Raw genomic sequence first — 26,260 nt, 5'->3', positions numbered from 1 at the left:
GAGTAGCTAGGACCACAGGTAGGTGCCACCATGCCTGGTTCATTTTTGTATTTTTTATAGAGATGGGGGTCTCACTACATTGCCCATGCAGGTCTTGAACTTCTGGCTCAAGCAGTCCTCCCACCTCAGCCTCCCAAAGTGTTGGGATTACAGGCGTGAGCCATCATGCCTGGCCAAAATGCTGCTGTTATAAATAACACTGTGATCAATATCCTAATAGTTACATCTGCATACTCACACAATTTTTTCCCAGTAAGATAAATGTGGGTATTAAAAAGGTAAGGTCAGAGCATTGATACTTCAGTTACCAAATGACCCTGCGGCTGACCCCACTCACACTGTCGATGGCACCCAGCAGCGCTCACTGGGGTGTGACTCTGGACAAATTACTTAACATCGCTGAGCCTTGATTTATTAATTCATAAAACACATATAACACAACACCTGCCCATAAGAGTTGCATTAAATTAAATAACAAATGTAAAGCTTGTGGGACAATACTAGCCCGTATTACACTATGATTAGCCAATAGGACAGGGGAAAATTCATCCTTTTCTTCTGGATTTCTTGGATTTCAAGGGGAGGACATTTTGCAGGTTGATGGGTCATTTCCACAGTAAACTTGCCCCGCATGCCTTTAGTTTTCTCCTTCAATATGTGGCTTTTTCTTATTGACACGTCAGAGTTCCTTATAAATTAGAGTGGGCTTTGCCAGAGGTTTTGCACATACTTTCTTTGTTATATCAGAGTTTCACACTTTTTTTTGAGACAAAGTCTCGCTCTGTTGCCCAGGCTGGAGTGCAGTGGCGTGATCTTGGCTCACTGCAAATTCCACCTCCTGGGTTCACGCCATTCTCCTGCCTCAGCCCCCTGAGTAGCTAAGACTACAGGCACGTGCCACCACGCCCAGCTAATTTATTTTTGTATTTTTAGTAGAGATGCCTGAACACACAGACCCCAGGAGGCCCTGACCTGGCCTCACTGGAGGCCCCGGAGGTTTTCCCTCCCCGCAGGAGAAGATGCACAGGACATAGCTGGGCAGCGGGTCCTGGAGGTGACGTGAGGGGGTTACCGCGTTGCAGGTAGAGAGGCTGGAAGAGCTCGGGTGTCTGAGGATGCACAGGCCATCGGTATGACTGAGGTCAGTGACAGGAAGGGGGTCGGATCAGGAAAGGCCCCGCAGACAGTGTGCAGAGAAGTCAGTTTGTCTTGAGATCCAGAAGCCACTGAGCGATGTTAAGCAGCAGTGACTGGTCCAGTGTGCGCACTTTGGGGACAGGCCTGAAGCAGCAGTGACTGGTCCAGTGTGCGCGCTTTGGGGACAGGCCTGAAGCAGCAGTGACTGGTCCAGTGTGCGCGCTTTGGGGACAGGCCTGAAGCAGCAGTGGCTGGTCCAGTGTGCGCGCTTTGGGGACAGGCCTGGCAAGAGGCTGGAAGTGGGGGAGGCAAGTAGAAGGGGGTGGGCTTGACCAGCGTGCTGAGATGGAGATGGGGAGGAACAGACTGTAGCGCTGGCCAGAGGCTGAGAGAAGAAGGGGTGAAGAAAAGCAAACTCTAGAAGAGAAGGTTTGGGATGAGTTTGGAAACCCTCAAGAGATGCAGGGAAAAGGGACAAGGAGGCCAGTGAGGGTGGAGGACAGGGAGGAGGGGAGAGGAGATGGCGGCCATCTGGGTTACGCTCCTGGGGGTCGGCCAGCACGACTTCCACGGAGGAGCCACCGAGTCAGGAGGATGGGCCCTGGGGGGCCATGGAGAGGGAGGAGCTTCCCTGTCGGGGGCGAAGAGCGCTGGCAGGGGGACAGGGAAGGTCACAGGTGGCAGCAAGAGGAGGGGGCTAGCCAGGCTGGAGGGGCAGCAGACAGGGTGCGGGGCGATCCCAGCATGTCCAGCCTTGGGGGCAGAGAAAGAGCAGGGGGAATGTGGCCTCACTTCCCTTCTATGTTTCTGGAGGCAGCTCCCACGCCGGGTTCACCATGGACCCAGGAGTGGCAGGTTTCCCATGCTGGCGATGCTGAGAGTCTCTGATTAAGAGGCTGGGAAAGGAACGTGGGACTGCTCGCGGGATATGTGAACTGGAACCGGATCCCTTTCCCGTGCTGAACCTGGGGGATGTCGCATGCCACTGCTGCCTGGAACTCGGGTTTGATGGGCCAGTCGGTGGAAAAGCACGGGCTCTGGGGCCGGCTAACCTGATGTTAACCCTGCCTCCATCTCTGCTCAATTATTGGCTTAAATTCCTAACTTTGGGAAACTTCAATATCGTTATCAAGAAAAACGGAGACAACAGTACTTGACTTGGGCTTATTCTCAAAGTTCAGTGAGACAGAGTCTGCAAAGCATCTAGCACAAAGCTGTGTGCACCAGGGTGCCCAGCGGATGTAAAGTCACCATCGTAGCATTTGGCTTCCGGATGTCTCCACCATCCAGGGTTTTGAGGACTGACTCTCTGTGTGTAGGGACACTAGGCTGCCTGAGGCTCAAGTTTCTAGATGACCCAGGGAGAGGAGAGGAGGCAGGTTTCGCCATGGCTGCAATCATCAGAAATCAAAGACATCATCAGATCTAAAGCTTACAGAGATTGTTTTCTGATTCTCTTTGTTATTTCCAACACTGTAAATAGGGACAAGCCTCAGTTTCTAAGGTCAATCGTTGCAGAGCAAATGGAAGAAGTGGCAGGACGGGGTGAAGAGGTCTCATCAAGACCAGTTCCTGTTACTGTTTTACCAGGACACTAGCCTGGCACTAGAGGTCTCCTGAGAATGTGCTCCTTACAAACAACAAAAGTAAACGGGACGCTGGTTCACAATCACTACCACGATGTGATCCTGAGTGTCGCACTGTAGGAGCTGCAGGTGCTGAAGAAACACCTGCTGAGGCCTTGGTGGCCCACCGGCCTGGGAGTCGGCGTCAGAGGTCTGTGGGCAGCACCGGGATTTGGTGCTGCAATTATTTCATTTGCAAAGAAACATCGTCAATAAAGAGTATTGCGGAAAATGTTAAGTACTGTTTTGTTTTTTTTTCAAACATTACATCATCTTCCGGCCACCTTTTGTTGATTTACATTTTTTAAAAACTGAAGTCAACAAAAAGCAAAGTTATTTTTAAAATAGGATTGGCTTTTAGGAAAAAATGCCAATGTTGTTTTTGTACTTAAAAACAACAAAAACAAAAATCTCCTGTTTTGGACCATCCCAGGATCTATGGAAATTACAGAAGTAAATGATGGTGCGCTGAGTGACTTACTGAGATTTACTTTCCACCTGTGGTAACCCAAACTAAAGACTAACCATGGTGGCCGGCATGGTGGCTCTCGCCTGTAATCCAAACACTTTGGAAGGCTGAAGCTGGAGGATTGCTTGAGGCCCAGAGGTCGAGACCAGCCTGGCCAACATGGTGAAACCCCGTCTCTACAAAAAATACAAAAATGAGCCGGGCGTGGTGGCGCGTGCGTGCAGTTCCAGCTACTCAGGAGGCTGAGTCAGGAGGGTGGCTTGACCCCAGGAGCTGGAAGCTGCAGTGAGCTATGTTCACACCACTGCAATCCAGCTGAGGTGACCAAATTAAAACAGAATTGCTAAGGCTGTCAAATTTCATTGGCCTTGTACACAAAGAGAGTGCTCAGACAGACATACTGGAAGAGCTGCTTCATGAGAAAAGATTCTCCAGTTCCAGCCCTGGAATGACGGGTGCTGCAGGCCAGGGTGCCTGATGAGCGGGGCGGTTTTGGAGGCCCCGATGTGTGTGGTATGTATAATATCACTCTAGTTTGTCATTCTGCTGTCACTTGATAACGATCCTGTAGTTTCAGACCCCACATTCTATTTGTAAAAAAAATGATGCACGGAGAGAGAGCAACTAGACTTCCTAAATGAAATGCTCATACTGATTTGTGACACCTAGGAAAAGGGACTAAAACTTCATCCTATAAAATCACTCTTGGCCAGGTGCGGCGGTGCACACCTGTAATCCCAGCTACTCAGGAGGTTGAAGCACAAGAATCACTTTAACCCAGGAGGTGGAGGCCGCAGTGAGCGGAGATCGCCCATCAGCAGAGGACTGGATGAGGAAGCAGCGGCATCTATGCATCATGGACTACTACTCAGCCAGAAAAAGAATGGAATCGTGGCTGTTACACCAGCATGGGTGAAACAGGCGGCCACTACGCTCAGTGGAGTACTCAGACACAGAAAACCAACTGCTGCGTGTTCTCACGTAGACGTGAGCGGGAGCTAAACGACGGGCCCACAGGGACACACAGGTGGAATAACAGGCACTGGAGACTCCAGAAGGTGTGAGGGGCTGAGAAATTACCTATGGGGTACAATGTCCACTACGCGGGTAGCAGGTTCACACAAAGCCTAGACTTCACCACTACGCAGTGCGCACATACAAGAAACCTGCACCCGTATCCCCTGGATCTATTTAACAGAAAAAGGGCCAAGCAAATAAATGAACACATAAATATCACTGTCACCTTTTTCCTGAAAAAGAAAGAAGAAAAGTCACTTTCTCTCCTCTCTTCCATATCCTAGGTGCTCTTCATTCCCCTGCCTGGGCTTCCTGAGCCACCTGCGGGGGTGCACAAAGCAATGAGTTCCAGGCGAGCCACTGCAGACAGAGGGCAGACGCACCCCGCAGGCCATGAGAGCTCAGAGCGCCTTGTGAGAAGATGGCGTCCAATAGACACCGTCAATCAAGGGAGTGGGCAAAACAGCAGTTGTTTTAAACATTGTATCTTCCTTCTTGTTCCTCTGTTGATTTATATTTTTAAAAGTCAGAGAGCATATTGAGGCTGGAAAGCAGGAAAGGCCTGTTCCACGCTCACATTTACAGGAGGGGCTGTGACTCAGCCGGGCCTGATGAGACACCGCGCATGACCCTGGAGGGTCACCAGCCACTGCCTCTGGCTCAGGGACGAAGTGGCAGGGATTCGGAAAACCAGGAAGTGTGTAGGAAAATTCCCTTTCCCTTAAGTAATGTTTTCTGACTTGCCAAGGCACTAGAAAATAACTTAAGGATTACAGGGTTCCAGACTTTGGCAAAAATAAAGGGTCTGAAGAGAAAGAGCGGGGAAGTGAGCCGAGTTAATGAGAAACGAGCCAGCCCCGGGGGATTCGTCAAATGAAGCCGATACCCCATTACACTCCATCTTTCCCTACTTTCTCGTTCAGTGTAGGTCTGCCCATTGATCCCGGCTGGGCACAGCCAGCAGACAGACGCTCCAGAAGGAGGAGGAACCTGCCGCTCACACCTGCCGGAAAACCACGCGGGAAACGCCCCACGCTCTGACCGGGGCTGTCCTCACATACGTCAGCGTCAGAAAGCTGCCTCCAGCAGGTCTTCTCCTTCCTTGAGGGAGTGTGGGTGGCCAAGGGAACATTGAAAGAAATCAAGAGAAGGCCATTTACAAAAAGATTATTTGCCAGACCCCAAAAAACTGGATGAAACATGCTTGGCATCGGGCCCTGCTTTGGAGAGGGCTGATCTTACTCCAGCACACTGCTCAAATAGTAGGAAGGTCAGTAGGAGAGCCAGTGTCTTCTGAGGGACATCTTGGTGACCCAGGTGACCAACAGAAGCCGTGGGGCCCAGCATGGGCAACCCATGGCGCGATTACCCCTGGTCATCCATGGCCCACACAGCCAGCCACTGTCCTGCACTCACGGGAAGGGAAAACGCGGGCTTCTGTCAAATGTTTGGTTGCGTTGCTGCTATCACTGCGTGTTCTTGGTTTTGAACATGAGCCGGTTTATTTGTTTACACCTCACTCTACAATCTCAGGATAGTCTTAAATGAATCTAGGTACATACAGGAGGAACAGTAATAATGTCTGTATCCTTTTTACAATGTCCAGAAAGCAGCCGTCAGAATGTAGCAACAGCAGCTGAAACACACACTGTGAAATGTGGTACGATGATGTTTTATTTTGTAGAGATGGAGTCTCCCTGTTGCCCAGGCTGGCCTTGAACTCCTGGGCTCAAGTGATCCTCCCCGGCCTTGGCCTACCGAGGAGCTGGGACCATGACACCAGGGCAGCCGGCTGGCACACTGGTTCTTTGCTGCCCTCCTGAGACAATGCCAGCGAGGACAGGTCGGCGGTAACATCTTCAGCACATCCACGTGCACCGTTCCTTCTCCCAACTTTTCTTTCGCTGGCTGAGATTCTTGGGGCAAAGTCCTGAACGAGGTGAAGCCTCAGTCCTACAGCGCGCCTGTGACGCTGGCTGCCACTGCTGCAGCAGACTGAACGGCGGAAGGGAAGGCTGCCGAGGCCATGGCTGTGATGGAGATAAACTGGCCCCAGTTTTCTAAATGATCTCTCAGAGGCGGGATGAACACCTGGTCTAGTGAAGATTGGTGTGCTGTCCGTCAGTGTGGTGAGCGGCCCTAACCGGAAGGTGTGAGCTTTGGAAGGAAGGGCAGGTGGGGGGCGCCACTCACGGCCCTCTCCACAGAGGCAACGCCACCCAATCTGCTTTCTGGGAAGGCGAGGACCCCACTCTGCCGACTGTCAGAACTCAGCACCGTACCGGAGGTGGGGCTCTTCCTCTGTGTGTGTGGGGAGCCACTCAGCTTTAAACCAGAAAGGGCGGGCCCTGCTCATTCCCTGCCTGCTGCTGGGCAGCCCCTCTGCATGGCCACGCACAGCTTCTCACCGAAGTCCAACCGCACCACGCCAATCACAAAAACACTTTTCCAGCTTTTAAATTGAGTTCTTAGACCTTGATAGCTACACTGACCAGTGGATTTTAAACTCCTTTGAATCTGACCCAGCCCACACACCTCCCCACAAACACTCATTCACTGAAACAAAAGTTCTGTGGGATCTTTCTAACTTCACTACCTGTGACAAACTCTTCAATTTCCGTGGCCTCCCAACCTATCTGTGACCAAAAACCAGCCAGCAGGACCCACCACGCTGACCTCCCAACCCACAAACCGGTCACGGTCTGCATGTGAACGGCACTGACACGACACAGGCCCTGTGGGCGCTGGCATCTGAAGGGCGTGCCCCAAAAGGGCCTATTTGTTACAGCAGCCGTGACAGCCCCATGTAAGGGAAGGGCTGCCAGCTTCTGGGTCTGTGAGCTTCAGGGCATAACCGACGGGGCTGGGGTACAAAGCCCGCTCCACCCACTCCCGCCGGTCAGCATCTGCTCAGGGAGCCTCCTCCCTCCTCTCCCAGCATTCACTGCCAGCTCCTGTCCTTTTCAAGAGAAGGAGGCAGTGGTGTTGAGAGCCCGCGCTGAAGCAAAGCCCATCTGTAGCAGAATCTCAGCGATTCCTAAAGTGGAAATGGTAGCCAGGGGAGAGGGGGATGGTGGACTGGCTGATGACTCCCCAGTCCCAAAGTGACACTTAACTGAGGGTGGAGGAGGGAAATCAATGGCTTTAGAGGAAACCCTTTAGGAATGAATGTACGATCAGCCTAGTGACTCCTGATTGGATCTGTGTGATCCGTTCACCCAAATGCCACCTGACCCACATGCCATCATCTTCGGGGCAGAGGGGCTAGGAGGTCACCGACCCACAGGGCTCAGTGAGACAGAAGGCACTCCTGGGTTGTGCAGGCATCTGGTTTCCTTCCTGTGGGACCTCGGCAGTCTGGCCCGGTCTGAAGAAACTCACCTGCAGGACGATGGGCAGCTGTTCTGGCGGGTTCCGGTTCTCCACGCCCATGGTGAGCCACACCTGGAAAGCGGTCAGCTGCTCGGCGAAGAACGGGCTGTGCTGCAGGGCAAGCAGAGAAGGTGCTCGTTAGGGCCACGTTCCCAGACGGCCTGGTCTTGCCCACCCCTGCCACCTGCCGAGCATCCAAACCTTCACGAAGGGACCACCCTGCAGGGCTGTGAGGATGCCAGGCATCTGAGAAGCGGGCGCTCTGGGCATGCCACAGAGGGAGAGTCTGCGGGGTGTGCAAAGGGACCAGAGACGGGCAGGAGAAGGGAGCAGCTGAGGATGACTCCAAGATTTGGCCGGGGTACCGAGCTGCGGCTGCAAGAGGAGTGTGCTGGGAACCAGCCGTGGACACGTGGTGCTCATGACAGTGGCTGGACAAGGGAGTGAAGACACCGGGGGCAGAGGACCCCATGAGCGTGTGGATCAGCAGGCGAGTCTGGCTGGGGACACACTTGGGAGTCACGGTGTGTGAATCTTTTTTAAGTTAAGTGAGAAAGGAAAGGGACCCAGGACGGAGCCTCTGCTATGGAGACCAACGAGACGAGCTGGGGCCGCAGAGGGGCCGGTGAGAGCCCAGCCATGGAGGGAAAGCAGAGCTCAAAGGTCTGGACGCCAGGGAGCAACGTCCAGGGAAGAGCCACAAACCAGCCCTGGGCCAGGCGAGATGGGGAGGAGAGCTGACTGGGCCCTGGATCAGCAGCGAGAACGCTCTGGAGTTGGGCATAAGCGTAGCCAGAGTGGGTTTGAGACAGGGGTGAATTCAGTTTTGGGTGCAAAGGGGAAGAAGAGAGGCAGGTAGTGGCTGGAGAGGGATGTAGGGTCAGGAAATGCTTTTTGTAGATGTGGAGTAATGGGCACAGGAAGCTGGTGAGAAAGACCCAGCTGGGGGCACGGAGGGTGGGGAGAGGCTGCTGGGGAGCTTCCTCGGGCTGGCTGGGGGACAGGACTGGATGCACAGGCTGGGCTGGCAGAGCAGGGCCACTCCCCAGGGGAACCAGGGAGGGGGCAAAGCCAGGGGGCCCAGATGCAGAGAAGTTGGGGGAAGGCGGGAGGGCCCAGCAGAGGCGCTCGCGCGACTGCTGCTTGTTTCCTCAGCGAAATGGGAAACATGGGTGCTTTCTAGAGTGAGGGTGGGAGAAGCGGTTGCAGCTGGACAGGGAAGGCATGCAGGTGAGGGAGACCAAAAAAATGCGTGGGGTCAGAATGTCAGGCAGCAGCAGGGCCCCACGAGGAGGTGACATGAGTTCTCTGTGGGCCACGCCGGCTGGGCCTGGGCTCCCGGTTAGCCCAGCCATGTGCGTGCAGGCACAGAGTGGAGGGGGATTCGCTTGGGTGCCGTGGAACAGGCGGGCAGCAGGGCTGCTGGGCCCGCGGCTGGAGAGAGTGAAGGCCGCAGGGGAGGCTGCCGTTGGAAGGTCTGGGAACCGAGCGGCCAGGCCGGAGCAGTCCAGCCTGATTCCCTCCACGGAGAGTCACTTCCACGTAACACACAGCTCTGCCTTCCCCGAGCCCCAGACACAAAGAATTAAAAAAACAAAAACAAAACAAAAAAACCAACCCAACCATCAGCCTCTCTCTCCCATCCACTATCCTCTCTTCCCCATGTTGTTTGATTTTGCTCAGGGGGAAGGTGGGTGGCCGCAGTTGGAGGTGCGTGTCCCTGTGAGAGCAGGTCGGGAGGAACCCTCCCTCCGCTCATCTGGCCAGGGCTGCCTGTGCCCCTGGGTTCCAGTGAATGTGGACACACGCGGACAGGCGAACGCCAGGAGCAGGGCAGGTGCCTCTGTGAGCCCAAGTCCACGAGTGCTCTCGGCAGCCTCCACAGAGGAGCCTGGCGGGCAGAGTCCCCTGGCCCCACCTCAGAAGTCAGCCAAGAACATTCACTACGTAGAAATCTGTGCTCCTGTGCAGCCAGCTTACAGAAACTTAATCACAATTGGAGGGCAACCTGTGGAGTTGGCATGAAGCCCCCAAAGTGATTTTCCTGTTTTCAAGTGCGAATTATTCATCAATCGGTTAAAAAATATCTCGTTAAGTACCCCCCCACCCCACATCCCGTGAGAACGTCGTTCTTGTGAGTTAGAGAAGGCTTGAGTCTGTGAATGGAAGTCAGGTAATCCAGATAGTTACACCTCTTCTTTCTTTCTTTCGCATTAGCTTTGCCTGATGGATTTCCACATCTTCCTCACTGCTGGAGTCACCACTCCAGGCAGAAAGGAAAAATTCCTGACTCTTCACCTCAAACTGACAAGAAAGGAAAAGCACACCTTTGCCTGGCAGGTGCGTGGTGAGGCCCGTGCAGCTCCCTAAAGCCAAGGGGAGGCTGACAAAGTAGAGCCACTGCCCGCGGAAGAGTGGCCAGCACTTTATATGATGTTCCGGAAAACATGTCGAGAGCGGCCCGTGTCTCTACCCACGATTCACGGGGCTGATGTTTTCGGCCAAATCTCTGAGATTTCCTCTACCCCATGAAGAGCTCCTGAGCTGGCCCCTGTGTGCAGGGGAGCGGAGCCCATTCAGCGGGACGGAGAACTCACAGGTCCCGCTGGGCTGAGTGTCTGGGTTGCCTGGCCACAACCACACACCTGGCTCTCCCAGGGCGATTCTGATGCCAGGAGTTTTGCTCTGTTGTCAGCCTGTGTGCCAAGCAGTTTGGCATATTCTAAACACAGGGGCAGCAGACTGAAAATGGGAAGGCCGGCTGAGAGGCTGAGAGCCTCTGAGTCGCACCTCAGTGGAACCCGTCCGGCTGGACTTCTGCTACCATCAACCTGAGCATACCTGCCGCCTTTCTCACCATCCAGACATTCTGAGACGGCTGCTCTCCGTTCTGACAGTGGCACAATACATTTGCCACTTACAATGAGCTTGCTGCTTAAAGAGGGTAACAGTTCACTGCCAAGGGGACATTCTGCCCCTCTGTACGGCTCTGTAGGGACATTCTACCCCCCTGTACGGCTGCTAGGTTTGCAGAAGGGTTCCCTTTAATACTCCCAAGAAAGTCAATTAGCCCAAGCTTTCTACTGCAGGGGAATCATTCTGGCTTCTCCTCCTATCCCAGTAAACCATTTTTTTTTTTTTTTTTTTTTGGAGACAGAGTCTCACTCTGTTGCCCAGGCTGGTGTGCAGTGGCATGATCTTGGCTCACTGCAACCTCTACCCCTGGGTTCAAGCAATTATCCTGCCTCAGCCTCTGAAAAACCTCAATCTTGATAGAGTTCTACGTCACTGTTAATAGAGAAAAATCAGAAAGTGAAATTTTAAACGATACCATTTACAACTACGTTGAGGGAGGAGAAGGCTCCATATTATAGAGGTGGTGACTTCTCCCAAATCAATCTGTAGATTAATTGTAATCTCAGTGAAAATCCAGCAGGTTCTTTGCAGAAATTAACATACTGATTGTAAAATTCACATGGAAATGCAAAGGACCAAAAGTAACTGAGGCAACCTCGGGAAAAAAACGAAGTTGTGGGACTTAGTCTACCAGCTTAGAAACTGTCATGTAGAGCCTGTCATTACAACTGCGTGGTCCTGGTGCAAGGAACAAAAGAGCAAAGGACAAACGAGGGAACAGAGGCAGCCATGTGGACATGGTCCTCGGTGCAAACAAGAGTAGAGGCAGCCATGTGGACACGGTCCTTGGTGCAAACGAGGGAACAGAGGCAGCCACGCGGACACAGTCCTCGGTGCAAAGGAGGGAACAGAGGCAGCCACGAGGACACAGTCCTCGGTGCAAATGAGGGAACAGAGGCAGCCACGTGGACGGTCCTCAGTGCAAACCCCACCAGTAAGCCAAGCATTCACGGGGGACGTGAACTGTGAGCAGATGCAGGTCCAGATGCGAAGGGAAACACACAGGCTGCTAGCTCAAAGAGCGTAGTGTCTGCTCAGAATGCTCATCGCAGAGGAAATAAAGGTTTCATAAACCGGATACCAAAAGCCCAAACCATAAAGGACAAAAATTTGACTAATTAGATTTTGTTAAAATAAGGACATTCTGTTCATCAAGAAAACACTTTAAAAAGTGAAACTCCACAGAGCAAAAAAGTTATTTGTGACAGGTGACAAACGATTTGTATTTGGAGTAGACACAGAACCACTACGGATCAGTAATAGATAACACAAAAGAAAAATGGTCAAAAGTCAAACAATTTACAAAAGAAGATATTCGAATGGCCAATAAAAATATGAAACAATGCTCTATTAACCATCAGGGAAATACACGATTAGCTCTGAAGGAAATACCTTTTCATACTGAACCATAATAGCCAAACAAATAAATAGCAGCTAAAACTCTCGAATGCTGCAGGCAGGAGTGTAAACTGACTCAGCCACTTTGCAGAGCGCTCTGGCAGCATCTGTTGAAGCTGAATATGGGCAAACCCTGGGACCCTGAAGGGTCACTCTGAGAAACGTGCAGGAGGGAGCAACCCCTGAACAGGAGGACAGCCAGGAAGGGGAGGCCTTAGCCTCAGGCACAACATTGGCGCTAGCAGGTGGGGTACCAAAAAATCAGTAATCAAGACAAATGATATTTCAGTGCAATATTTACAAAGATACAAATTAATGCAAAAATCCATACTGAACAAGATATCAACATTTCAAAGGGAGGACCAATATCACAGAATTTCCTTTTGTCTCAGGCTCTGATGTGACACAGTCTGGCTCTAGCCAGCACTGTTAGTGAGGACTGAAAACTGAAAACACCCAGTGGCCCTAGAAGGGACACATGAATGTTGGGACACTCAATGGCGTCCACCTCACAGTGAGTGTGAGCTGTGGCGTGGTGAGCGTGAGTTGTAGTGCGGTGAGAGTGAGCTGCGGTGTGGTGAGTGTGAGCTGCGGCGTGTGAGCTGCAGTGCCGTGTGAACTGTGGTGCAGTGAGAGTGAGCTTCAGTGTCGAGTGTGAGCTGTAGTGTCATGTGAGCTGTGATGCTGTGTGAACTGTGGTGCAGTGAGAGTGAGCTGCGGTGCAGTGAGTGCGAGCTGCAGTGCCATGTGAGCTGCAGTGCAGTGTGAGCTGTGGTGCCATGAGTGTGAGCTGCAGTGCAGTGTGAGCTGTGGTGCCATGAGTGTGAGCTGCAGTGCAGTGNAGTGAGCTGCAGTGCAGTGTGAGCTGTGGTGCCATGAGTGTGAGCTGCAGTGCAGTGAGAGTGAGCTGTGGTGCAGTGAGAGTGAGCTGCAGTGCTGTGTGAGCTGTGGTGCAGTGAGTGAGCTGTGGTGCCGTGTAAGCTGCGGTGCAGTGAGGGTGAGCTGCGGTGCCGTGCGAGCTGCAGTGCAGTGTGAGCTGTGATGCCATGAGAGTGAGCTGTGGTGCAGTGTGTGAGCTGTGATGCAGTGAATGTGAGCTGCAGTGCTGTGTGAGCTGCAGTGCAGTGAGAGTGAGCTGCAGTGTTGTGAGTGTGAGCTGCGTTGCCATGTGAGCTGCGGTGCAGTGAGTGTGAGCTGCGGTGCTGTGTGAGCTGCAGTGCAGTGAGAGTGAGCTGTGGTGCCATGAGAGTGAGCTGTAGAATAGTGAGAGTGAGCTGTGGTTCCGTGTGAGCTGTGGCGCTGTGTGAGATGCAGTGCGGTGAGAGTGAGCTGCAGTGCGGTGTGAGCTGCAGTGCGGTGTGAGCGAGCTGCGGTGAGAGTGAGCTGCATCACGGTGAGAGTGAGCTGTGGTGCGGTGTGAGCTGCGGTGCGGTGAGTGTGAGCTGCGGTGCAGTGAAAGTGAGCTGCAGTGCGGTGTGAGTTGCAGTGTGGTGCGAGCTGCGGTGTGGTGAGTGTGAGCTGTGGCGCTGTGTGAGCTGCAGTGTAGTGAGTGAGCTGTGGTGCCATGAGTGAGCTGTAGAATAGTGAGAGTCAGCTGTGGTTCTGCGTGAGCTGTAGTGCTGTGAGTGTGAGATGCAGCGGTGTGGTGAGAATGAGTTGTGGTGCGATGAGTGTGAGCTGTGGTGCGGTGAGAGTGAGCTGCAGTGTGGTGTGAGCTGTGGCGCGGTGTGAGCTGCAGTGCGGTGTGAGCTGCGGTGTGGTGAGCATGACCTGCAGTGCAGTGAGTGTGAGCTGCGGTGCAGTGAGTGTGAGCTGCAGTGCGGTATGAGCTGTGGTGCGGTGTGAGCTGCNGCGGTGCAGTATGAGGTGTGGTGCAGTGTGAGCTGCAGTGCGGTGAGAGTGAGCTGCAGTGCGGTATGAGCTGTGGTGTGGTGTGAGCTGCAGTGCGGTATGAGCTGTGGTGTGTGAGCTGCGGTGCGGTGAGTGTGAGCTGCAGTGCGGTGAGAGTGAGCTGCGGTGCAGTGAGTGTGAGCTTACTCAAACAATGCTGAGTGACAGGGGCAGGCACAGAGACTACACCCTGTGTGACTTCATGCATCCGAGCACAAAACTGGGCAGGAAAGTGGCCACTGCTGGGGAAGGGAGGAGCTAAGAGGGGCGCCGAGGGGGCTCATGGGCGCTGCTTGATTTGGGTGTGATTCCACGAGTATGCTCAGCTTAAAACTTCACCAAGCTGTACATGTATGATGTGTACACTTTTCTATGTGTAAGTTATACCTCCAATAAGATAAAAACAAAAAGAACCTAGTGTGTGGTCCACGTCAGTTATCCCCGGCTTGTCCTGACACCCCAACATGGTGAAATCATTCCCAAATGCAGAATATTGATTCTAGTAGTTTAGCATAGATAGAGTAAAATCCTTGAAAAGATACTTGGCAAAGATACCTGGCACAGAAACCTAAGTATCCGTTTAGAAAGAGCACACACGCAAATAGAAACTGCATTATTTTATAGAAAAGCAGATTGTCCTGATCTCTTAGAAGTACTGAGTGAAGTCAGCTCGGAGTACAGAAAGGCCAGTTTCCCGAAGGTTTCCAAATATCTGTTTGCGGCAACAGGCCCATAGCTCTTCGGAAGAGCACAGGCACTCCGGGGCCACTCTGGCAGGTGGAGGGTGGCAGGCGGCGTCTGTGAAGGTTTGCCACTCTGCAGGAGACCCTGTCATTGCCCCCAAGGTTTGTGGTCCGGCAGGGAGGGCGGGAAGGCCTTTGTCTAGAAGCCCAATGTTGATGCCAAGCACATGGGGGGAGCTGGCTTCGGCCTCATGGTTTAAAATGCGGGGCGGTCTGCAATGCCCTTGAAAATGCATGAATACAAAGACGGGGCAGAAGTAAGTGGTGGGCATGGGGTGCTCACTGTAAATTTCTTCCAGCTTTGCTGTAGGTTTGAAAATTTGCACAATCAAATGTTACCAAAAATCAAGCAATAAGGGGAGGGTAACAGAAGATTATAAAAGAGAAGAAAGCCCTCTGAAAAGGCCATTTTCCCAGTAATCCCATCCGTGGGGACATGTCAAAATCATCTGAGGAGTTAAAACACCCCACACAGGCACACCACACACACTTCATGCACACCCACACACGTGTGCACATGCATGCATGCACACCCAGGCTCCTGACTGCGTGTTAGAAGCTTCCCCGACGGCTGTGATGTGCACTAAAAGTTAAGTCTAGGCAGTGGACGGAACCCTTCCTGACCATTGGTGCCTCCGCCCTGGGCTGGAGGGTGATGCTCTCACATCAGTGACAGCCGGCTCTGGGGCAGTGGCCTGCACATGAATTCCCAAGGGCCCTGTGCTGGGCTCTGTCCAAAGCACTTTTCCTACATTAACTCACTCTGTCCTCCCAGCGCCCCTGGGGTTGGATACCACCGTAATCCCTCCCTTAAATGAGGAGACCGTGACACAGGAGGCGACCAAACTTGCCCTCGGTGGCACAGCTAGGCTCCGTGGCTCTGAGGCCTGATGCGGTGGTGTCTCAGGCACGGCCCCAGTGGGAGGCGGGAATGCTGGTCCCCTCCGGCCTCTGCCCAGGCTGCCGCCCCCCGCTCCCCGGCCTCCCCATGTCTACCGCACGTACTGATTCCTCCCTTGCATTCTGCGTGCATGTGAGAGGCTCCTCTTCCCTCACAGGTTTCTGGAGGGCAAGGCCTCTGTCTTATTTATCTATTTTCAGACTCGACGCCTCACATAAGGCAAAAGCTCATTAAGAAACCACGAGGGGATCCAAGAGAGCTGCTGCGAAGGCCCGGGGCCACCCTCACTCGCAGGTGCTGTGACTAAGCCAAGATTCCGCCCTAGGGTAGCTTGGCTCTCCAGCGCCCGTGCAGTGTGGCTGGGGGCAGAATGCCCCTCCAGGGCTCAGCACCAAACCCTCCGTGGGGCACTGTCCCACAGGGCTGAGTCAGAGGACTGGGGGAGATCCACAATGCGTCTGTGGTGGAAAGGCCAGAAAGTGTAACATGATCACCACTCACAGGGAGCGAGTCTGCATTAAGAAAAGCGGATCTGTAATAGCAAAATTTAGATAGGATTGTTTTAAAAGTTCATTCTTTCAAAGTCTAACTTTAAACCCTGGTTGACTCGATGTTTTAAACTCTGGCAACTACATCTTTTCCAGGCAGGTAAACAAAATCTCTGACACCCAAGAGTCCTGGGCGCCACCCCCAGTCTGGGGGCTTTGAAGTCCAGGTGCCCAGAGAAGCGGCTGCCGCCGCGGACGCACAAGACGCCCTTGGAGGGACTCACCCGAAACGCAGTGCCTTCCTCGATGATCGTCGGCAGCTGGGACAGACAGATGTCGACAGCCAGGTCCCAGGCTTGCCTGCGGAGAGAACAAAGGAACACCCACTGAGCATTGTGGACGGGCTTCCATACGAGGCCACTTCACAGGGCACAGGAGGAGCCAGCTGAGCGTGGGCAGCAAGGGTCTGGGCAGAGGCCATGGCAGCTGCTGGGCGGCATGTTTACAGTCTCACTGCTGCTCAGCCTCAGGCTGTAGAAGACGTCCGAGGGGAGGCCAGGGGAGAGCGCAGGCGGGAACGCTGGTGCTGCCAGCATTCTCACCATTTTGTTTGTCACATTTTTTCTCTTTAAAATAAAATGAGAAAAACGCCTGGGAAAAAGACACGAACGCTTCCCATTTTCTGCTGTGGCTTCTGACTGTGACTTGAACCCAAGTAGCAGCAGCCCATGTGTTCCAAGCAGCTGCGGTCCCTGCACAGGCTCTGATGGGGCAGCGTCCTGGAGGGATGTGGGAGAGACACCGGGGCCAGGCCAAAATGCCCCATCAGGAGGGGTCAGCGTGCAGTCAGGGAAAGCAGTCCTGGCAGTCAGGGCTGAGCTCTGTGCTATGACGGTGCCGTCGGGCCCATCCCCGTTCCTTCCCTGCCTCCCCTCCCCTGCTCCCTGGTGTGGACAGCCACCTGCTCAGTCAGTCCCTGCTGCCTCCCCATGGTTCTCACCAGGCACCCTGCAGTCTGGGGTCTCCTCCCATGCATGGAGCTGCTCCCCGCAAGCCACAATGACTCCACAGACCACCCGGGTGATGTGCTTCCCCTGTCGAGACCCCTTGTCATAGTAACGGACCACACTGTCCCTCTTGAGTTCTCCCTCTTGGACATTACGAGGCTTTCTCCTCCGGCCTCCCTCCCGTCACAGTGAACACGAGACAGCCTCCTCCCTGGGCTCCCGACCCCGTCCTTCAGGGCCGTGCCGCCGCAGCTTCCACAGCCCTCTCCTTGCCTGCTCTCATCCTTGCTCAGGGCGCCCACTGCCACCTGCTCACTGACACCCCCAGACACTATTTAAAACAGCCTCACACCTCTCTCCAGAGCTCCACACACCGATTCTATCGTAGGACCAGCCAGCAGTTTGAATTGGACCTAACACCTCCAGGCCAATTCCTGGGATTCCCAGGTGTAGGCAACAGCCTTACGGGGCACCCCCAGCCACCATCACCGTCGCCACCTTCCTAATGTGGCCTTGCCAGAGTCTCGGTGTTGTCCTAACAGCCCCTCCCAATGGGCTCCTCTGCCAGCACCTCCGTCCAGGCCAGCTGCCCTGTGAGCTTTCTCGGAGGCTCTAACACGGCACCCCTAAAGCCCTTCTGTGGCTCTGGCCTTCTTGTGGTACCCCAGGCCTGGCACACCCCAGCACCTCCGCCATCTCTGGCCCTGTGGCGGAGGGACAGCAGCTGCCTCTGACTGACCCCTGCTTTGTGTCAGCTGCTCTACAAGGACACTGTGGGGGAGACATGATTGTGAGACCGTTTCATCCCAGAGAGACAGAGCCACGTGCCCAAGGCCACAGAGCCACACGCTGAATTACAGACATCCCGCAGGTGCCCTGGCATCCAGCCGTACCCAACTTCTTTCCCAGTGCCAGGCACATAGCCGGCTTTCAATAAGCATTGGCTAAATGAGTGGGGGCGAGCGGGAAAGCACCCTCTGTATATGAGCAGACCCGTGTGAGTTTCGAAAAGGATACAGGGAAGAAAAGAAGGTCTGACCGCGAGCCACGAGCCTGGGCTCTGCTCCCAGCTCTGCTGCCCACTAGCTCTGGCCCAGGGAGCAGTTGACCTGCCTGCCTCGCCGCCTTGTCCAGAGGATGAGGGCCTGGCCAGGGAGCCCGTGTGGGAGGCCGCTTGGTGAAATTCAGCGTGTGGCTCTGGGGCCTTGGGCGCGTGGCTCTGTCTCTCCAGGATCCGTGTCACCATCTGTGAAATGGACTCATGATCATGTCTCCCTCACGGGGTCTTTGTAGAGTGGCTGACACAAAGCAGGGGTGAGAGGCAGCTGCTGTCCCCCCACCACAACATCCAACATGAACTCTAAACTGGAAGTGAATAATCACCTCACTCTCGGCACGGCCACAGAGCACAGTCTTGATTTCCACGGATACAGGTTGAATATCTCTTTTCTAAAATGCCTGGGACCGGAAGTGTTTTGGATTTCCGATATTTTCAGGTTTTGGAATATTTGCATATACATAATGAGATCTCATGGGGACGGGACCCAAGTCTAAGAGCAAACTGCATTTATGTTTCATATACCTCTTACACACACAGCCTGAGGCGAATTTTACACAATTTTGTGCATGAAATAAAGTGCGCCCGCGAGGTCGGGAGGGGAACTGTCCACCTGTGGCAGCATGGTGGCCCTCACAGAGTTTTGGATTTTGAATCATTTTGGATTTTTGAATTAGGGATGCTCAACCTTCATGGTAGGGATGGAGGAAGAACAGCAACCCCTTCAGCCCTACTCTCCCTTTCTACTAGAAATACGTTCCTTGTGGAAACCCAGTGACGGTCAGTATCATGGATTCTGCTTCTAGCACTGCGCTCTCTTCTCCTGGGTAATTTTCTAAGAGACTCGAGGACTCTGTGTTATTTTTTAGGCTAATGACACTCCGTGCTGCCGTGTCAAAGGGCATATTTTCTCAATGTCTTAGTAAAGGACCAAAATGAGAATGAAAAATGTTAAAATCCAGAAAAAAAGTAAAAATTTAAGATGAACAAAGGGACTAAAGAACAATTTTTCACTTTCAAATATATGAAATATATTTCAATTTTCCCAAGACTGGCCCTCTTTGCACAAACATGCCCTTCTCCTGCCAAAAGAGTTAAGAAGCAATCAGGAGATAATCAAAAGCGCCTCAAAGTATGTGCAATAAATAGCTCCCACACGCCCCGTCAATCCCCAGCTGCGGGCAAATGGCATTCAGCAGCACCGAGGGAGACCTACTCCCTCAGTAAAAGCAGCAAAGCCAATTACTGCAATTACACTCTATAAAGATGCCTTGAATTTAATCAAACAAGAAGTTTCTGCTTCAGGAGTTAGAAGAAAGTATGTACAAGTCAGGGGAGGTGGAGGCGAGAGGAGGGCAGAGAGGGTGTCTGGGCTGTGGCCCGACAAGACCAGCGTGGCGCCCAGTGTGGCCTCGGTCAGTGCTGGGCGGGGCACCTTTGGAACCGTGCCTCCCGAAAGCCTATTTGCACGCTCTCCAAGGCCTTTGCTTGGCGCTGAAGGCCTGAACTGCACTGGAGACATGGCTCAGCACACCGGACAGGATACCGCCCAGCGAAGCTGTGTCAGAGCCACGGGTGACAATCTCTCTCGGACTCGTGACCCATGTCGCTGCAGTGGGACGCTGTGCTCCTAAAAGGCTGACAGCCCACCCGGATCCAGCCTGGAGGTGGGAGGCGGGGACTGACCCAGCTCCACATTTCACAGACCAGAAAAGCAGCCCCAGATGGTTCTGGTTTCACTGATACACAGAGGCTCAGGAGGCTGCAGGGATGAGACAAAGCCCAGGAGGGTAGCTCGGCGCCTGGACGATGCTAGGAGGCTGCTCAGGGACGTCTGGCTACCCGGGGCTATGGACTCGAGGCAGAGCTGTCTACATGAGACGAGGAAAAGAACTTTGTTCAAGTACTAATGAGAAGAAAGGATGTAAAAGAACACCTACAAACTGCTGAAAGACAAATGCTGGAACCCGATTATTAGCATACAGTGAAGCGGCCCTGAACCTCAAGCTACGGCTCAGCCTGGGCCCAAAGGACAGCCCCACTCAGAGCAAGGCAGGGAAGACGAGGTACTGGGAGGAGCTCAGCCTGGCACTGCCTGCTGAGCAAGCCAGGGGCTCTCTCAGGGCCGTGGGCAGTTTATTTATTTATTTAACCAAATTAAAGGGCCAGATTAGATGACCATAGGGCTCCCATTAAATTCTAAAATTGCATGACAACCATTTTTTTTTTTTTTTTGAGATGGAGTCTTGCTCTGTCACCCACGCTGGAGTGCAGTGGTGCGATCTTGGCTCACTGCAACCTCCACCTCCGGGTTCAAGCGATTCTCCTGCCTTGGTCTCCTGAGTAGCTGGGACTACAGGAATGCGCCACACGCCTGGCTTTTGCATTTTTAGTAGACACGGGGTTTCACCATGTTAGTCACGCTGGTCTCCAACTCCTGATCTCAGGTGATCTGCCTGCAGTGGCCTCCCGAAGTGCTGGGATTATAGGCGTGAGCCACCGCCCCCGCCTGCACGGCAACCTTTTAAACAGCAGAACAATGGTATTCTCTAATGAGCATTTATCTGTTGATTCAAACTGGCTGCATTTTCTAGAATAAAATCAACACAAACTTGCAGCTCTAATTTGGGATTCCCAACTAAAGGCAAGTGGGAAAGTGGGTCCTGTGTACACATGAGAGACCATGGTGGTGGGCTTCGGGAGCGGCCAGCCCTGCGAGGTTTGGCAGCACACGACAGCAGAAGGTGGGAGGGGACCGGGAAGGTGTCTGGATTAGCACTTCCCACAGCCTGCGATCACGCCGCCTGGAGAAGCAGGGCTGGAGGGCTGGAGTGCAGATCTGAGGGGAGGCTGTGATTAGCTGTGACCAGCTCATCTGCATCGTGGGCTCCGCCCCGCCGGCAGCTGGGGGCAGAGGGACTTTCTAGGCTGTTGGCTGCTCTGATGAGTCACTCGCCTGGAAAACATGTCATCCAGGCAAGAGCTGGGTTTTCAGGAAACAGCCCTGAGATGGCGGGCGCCCAGGAGGTGGGCTGGAGGAAAGCCATCCAAGTCCGCACAGCCTCCATCTGCACTTATCAGTCAGAGAGCGGCGCCCGCCCCGGGAACAGAAAGCACAGGTTATTACCGCGGAGAAACGCAAGGTTTCAGGACCCCTGAAATTGAAAGGGAAGGAGAATGACTCCCCGATGACTTTGCATCAAAAATTAAACAGGAAGCAGGCTCTGAGTAGTCATCACTGCTGCCGTGGCCTGAAGCGAAGTGTAAATGCAGATTACTTTGTGTTTTAACCTCAATTTCTGTTAGGCTTTGTTCCCTTTTTCCTCTTGCTAAAAATTCAACCTCTCCATCACCACCCAAGGAATATAATAGCTAGACTGTAAATTATTTATTCCACATGCTCTTTTCTGCTACCTTTCCTGTGTGCTCCCTGGGGATGTATACACTTTGGTCTATTGATGAGGGGAGGAAAGAGCTCTGGGCATTGTTTTCGTAGCAGACAGCCGTGCAGAGCCCCCTGTGATGCTCCCATGGCGAGGAGCCCACCTCCGCAGCGGCTCAGTCCTCAGCTGCAGTTGGCAAAATCTAGTAACAGAGGTGAGCCCGATTCTGTTTCTGAGCTGAACGTTCTCCATCTGTGCGTCTGTCTGCTTCTCACTCCTTTGTGCCTCCCTCCCTGCCCTTGTTTGTTTTTTTTTTTTTTTTTTTTTTTTTTGAGACGGAGTCTTGCTCTGTCACCCAGGCTGGAGTGCTGTGGCCGGATCTCAGCTCACTGCAAGCTCCGCCTCCCGGGTTCCCGCCATTCTCCTGCCTCAGCCTCCGGAGTAGCTGGGACTACAGGCGCCCGCCACCTCGCCCGGCTAGTTTTTTTTTTTTTGTATTTTTTAGTAGAGACGGGGTTTCACCGTGTTCACCAGGATGGTCTCGATCTCCTGACCTCGTGATCCGCCCGTCTCGGCCTCCCAAAGTGCTGGGATTACAGGCTTGAGCCACCGCGCCCGGCCTCCCTGCCCTTGTTAAGGAACGGGATTTGAGCTGGGACATGCCACTCAGGGTGGAGGCCACATTCCCTTCCTCCCTGGATGAGGCTGGACCAGACATTGCCACAGGACAGGGGGGCGATGGGCGCGTGAGCTCTAAGTCTGCCTCCAGGCCTGAGCTGCCTCATCCACTCCTCATGGCCTTCCCACCTGCTGGAATGTTGCCCCAGTGGCCAGCAGGAGCGTCCACGGGGGATGGGAGCCTCCAAGACAGGAGCCGCCTGCACCCTGACACCTGGGGCCATTGCAGCCTGTGCTGCCTATGCTCACACATGCCCATTTGTAAAGCACCTGGATCATGGGTTCCCAATGAACCCGTGTTTCAATTAGCACACCTAACTACCTCCAGGGAGGAAGGCAAACCAGTCAGTGGAGTTTTTCTACACTGACCAAGCTGGTGTCTCAAGAGGGGTGTTGGCTGCATGCCCGCCGTATCTACGTGGCTCAAGCCTTTACAGCCAGGTACCAAAATCTTCCTCATCTCCGGCTCAGCATAGAGGCTCCAACATAAAGACGATTACCAAGCCTGGGTGGTTATCCCCTCCCTACATCTGCAACGTGGTAACATGGTGGAATGGACTGGCTTCTTGTTAAATTTTACTGTGTGCACAGTGATACTGAGGGATACACAGGGATACACAGTGACACACGGGGATACACAGTGACACACAGGGATACACAGTGACACACAGTGATACAGAGGGATACACAGGGATACACAGTGACACACAGGGATACACAGTGACACACAGGGAGATGCTGCTGCCCTCTGTGGAAGTTCACTGTCATCAGAGATCTGACATTGCTGTCTCCAGAGCGCTGGCAGGATTCCGATGGACAGTGATAAAGTCATGCATCAAATTCATCACAAGCAGCAAGGACTGCTCACACCTAGGAAGGCTTGGGGTTCCCCAGTCTTCCAGAAGCCTCCCTCCTGTGTCCAGACTAGTAAACTCACTCATGTTAAGGATCGTGGTGAGAGTGTTTAAGAGTTAGAATTAGACTTCGGATGCGAACACGCCTAGGACAGAGTGGAGGTGAAATTCTGCTACGACGGACTCCACAGAGCCAAATGCCTTATTGGAGTGGGGTTTTCTCAGGGCACATGGACTGAGGAGTCAGCCTCCGTGGGGAATGGAGAGGAGGCAGTGCAGGGGCCTGGTCTCTGGGCAGTGCAAGTGCAAGTACATGACTCTCTGAAACCCGGGAAGGACGTGGAGCTAGTGCAAGCGAAACCTCTGTGCTTGCCTCTCCTCCCTCCTAAGCACCCTAATTGTGTAGCGGATTTGGGAAAACACACATCGGAACAACCCACGGCTGTTATGGAATCTCCGCTGGGAAGCAAAGAGCTGCTTTAAAATGATGTTCCCTGCTGGGCGCGGTGGCGCAAACTGTAATCCCAGCACTTTGGAAGGCTGAGGTGGGCACACTGAGCTCAGGAGTTCAAGGCCAGCTTGGGCAACATGGTGAAAACCCATCCCTACAAAAAATACAAAACAATTAGCTGGCCGTGTGCCTGTAGCCCCAGCTACTTGGGGGTCTGACGTGGGAGGACTGCTTGAGCCTGGGAGCTTGAGGCTGCAGTGAGCTGAGATCACACCACTGCATTCCAGCATGGGTGACAGAGCGAGACCCTGCCTCCAAAAAAAAAAAAAAAAGATGAAAATGATGCTCCCTGTCACGGTAAGCCTCTGGCATTCCCGAGTAGCAGTGCACCTGCGATCTCACCTCAACTACCAGACTCCTTTTGGAGGTAATGACGAAGCCACTGGACAGCAGTGGCCCGTGCAAGGTGGCTCAGTGCAGGGGCGCTGTGGCACGCAGCAGCCTGATGCTGTGAGGAGGCTGTGCGTGAGCGGCTTCGGCAGAGCACCTGAAAGGGTCTTTTACAAACTGTCAGCACTCAGACCTGGGGGGTGGCCTACTACCGTTCAACTAATTCCGATACATTTTTTGCACACATAATGAACAGATACAGGCTGACAAACCCCCATTTTTGGACATATGTTTTGGTGGCAGTGAGAGGAGAGGAAATGAGAGAACTGGGTGGAGCTGGGGTTTGGGCAGGGTGGGGTTGGCACTGGGCAGTCGCCAAGGTGGCAGGTCCACCTCAGTCAGGTTTATCCTCTAGAAACTGAGGCCGGTGGAGCTGCCCTGACTCCAGGAGACCAGGAAGATGCCACAGAACAGAGAAGCTGGCGGGGAGGATCTGTGCACACCTTCGGCGTGGGATGTGCTGTCCTGGCTCCTGACCAGCCAGACCACATTTCCAGTCTTTCTTCTCCTATGAGGCCTAGGATCTTCTCCAAATCTAAAGCCCAATTTTTACGTTCAATTCCCTATCAAAGTTGGTTCATGATATAATTTTCAGCATTAAATGGAACTGACTAGTGTTTACTTTTTAGTTCCAGATTGATGCTGGCAGCCTCGTTGCTGAAAACCCTCTCCAGAGAACATGTGTGAAATGCAAGTGATTCTCCTGAAATTACATCATCATTGATTTCTGTAGAGAGAACTCTTTAATATTACTTATTTGGCACTTCCCAGCATAGAAAGAGAAGAAGCCACGATGTCAGACCTTGCAGAAAATACCCCCACCTGGAGAGGACCCTTGGACACGCACAGGAGGGGCTGAGGAAGAAGAGTGGGGGAAGCGTCCTGAGACTCAGCCGCAAGTCGCCCTGGACGCCACCCTCCCCATGCACACGGCACTGCCATGTGTACGGGCCGCCCCCTACGCTGGGAGCCGAGGCACTGATGGCTTCACCTAAGCCTCTGACCCTAGGGGTTCATGGCCCAGCTTGGAGCAGGCAGGCTGCAGGCTGCTGTCTGGTGGGACGTGTCCGGTTGGGCTCGCGGAATGCTTTTTAATGCCACATTAGATATCAACATCGAATAATCAGATAATTAAAAAGGAAAATATGAACTTTTGGCTACTCTATGACTGGCAACTGTGGGCCAAAACCGCCCCACAGAGCCCTGGTTGGATTGAGCATGGCCTGAGCGCTGCCCTACCCATACCTGTGCCCTCCTGGATGCCAGCCCGGTCTTTCTGCTGTCTGACAGCCCCCACGCCTGCCTCTTAGGCAACTCTACCAGTCATGTTTTTCCTCATGTAAAGAAGTATTCAATTATTTCTTCTGTGTGTCTCTAGTTCTGAATTTATGAACAACAATGCCTTAGCCATAAAGACTCTATTTTTAAAAATTGCTTTTAGTGCTTCGAAGGCTTAGAAAATCTACAGGCAGATTTTTAATTAGCCAAAGTAATATTTATCAATTTTTAGAATGGAGAACCATCACCCCAATTGTACCACCCTGGCACGAACATCATTAATGTTTATTTGTAAATCTATTCAGTGTTTTATTGCTATGTGTACTATGTATTTTAACATAGATATTAACTATATTGCTGATGCAATTTGGTGTTCTGTTTCTCATTTAACATATCTTTTGCATAGTCATGAATAAAATGTTAAGACTGCTTACATTTTCTTTTAAGTATCTAGATCTTAATTTACATTCCTATTCTGTTAGGTAGTAGAGTCATTCCCAAATTTTCCCTCTTATAACCAATGTTCCGACAAATGGCTTGATTTGTCTTTGTCTTCCAGAACATCCCATCAGTCCCGTTCCTTGGTTTTTCCTTAGCGACCTGCTTCAGTTACGCTCCTGAGCCAGGTCATGGTTGGTTGTGGGGCAAAGGGGCTGGGCATTCAAAGGCAGGGCAGGTGGTGGGCAGGCAGGTGGGGGGCCACCGGGGCCAGCACTGTAAAGGCCGTAGAGCCAAGGCAGGGGTCAGGGGCCACAGGCCTGAGGTCAGTGAGGTCTCAACCAAGGGCAGGCCCGAGCCAGGCGGGTCTTGGCCGGGCATCGAAGGGTGGGAATCACCAAGATGACTCGGATCCCAGGACAGGGCTGCCGACTCCCCAGCAACTTCTCATGTCCAGCTGGAGGGAAAACCCCAGGGTTCTGTTCTGCAGGTGGGATGTGGCTGACTGCAAAATGCAAGGAACGCCACCTGCCACGGGGTTCTCATATGAGGCGCACGTCCTTCCTGAGACCTTGCACGGGCTCCTGCTCCCAGGAGCATGACTACAGTAGGTCGCTAAGTGCCACTCCCTGCTCGTCTCTGCCTGATCAGACTCATTCAGACACCGGGGAAGCTTCCGCACGCTGACAACGATGCTGTGATCCGCCA

General features: G+C 53.1%; 1 protein-coding gene across 3 annotated transcripts in view; it reads right to left on the bottom strand.

The window, feature by feature from the left end:
- Window positions 1-26,260, bottom strand: part of RPTOR (regulatory associated protein of MTOR complex 1) — a 416,763-nt gene that overhangs the window by 105,894 nt on the left and 284,609 nt on the right. For all 3 annotated transcript variants that reach the window (XM_025362539.1, XM_025362540.1, XM_025362541.1), the window contains 2 exons: window positions 16,241-16,316; window positions 7,630-7,731 (listed from right to left, as the gene is read on the bottom strand). In XM_025362539.1, the coding sequence (XP_025218324.1) occupies window positions 7,630-7,731; window positions 16,241-16,316 (178 nt within the window). The remainder of the gene's footprint in view (window positions 1-7,629; window positions 7,732-16,240; window positions 16,317-26,260) is intronic.

The sequence above is a fragment of the Theropithecus gelada genome, chromosome 16 (assembly GCF_003255815.1).
Source record: "Theropithecus gelada isolate Dixy chromosome 16, Tgel_1.0, whole genome shotgun sequence".
NCBI lineage: Eukaryota > Metazoa > Chordata > Mammalia > Primates > Cercopithecidae > Theropithecus > Theropithecus gelada.
This window is presented reverse-complemented; position numbering and strand designations above follow the sequence as displayed.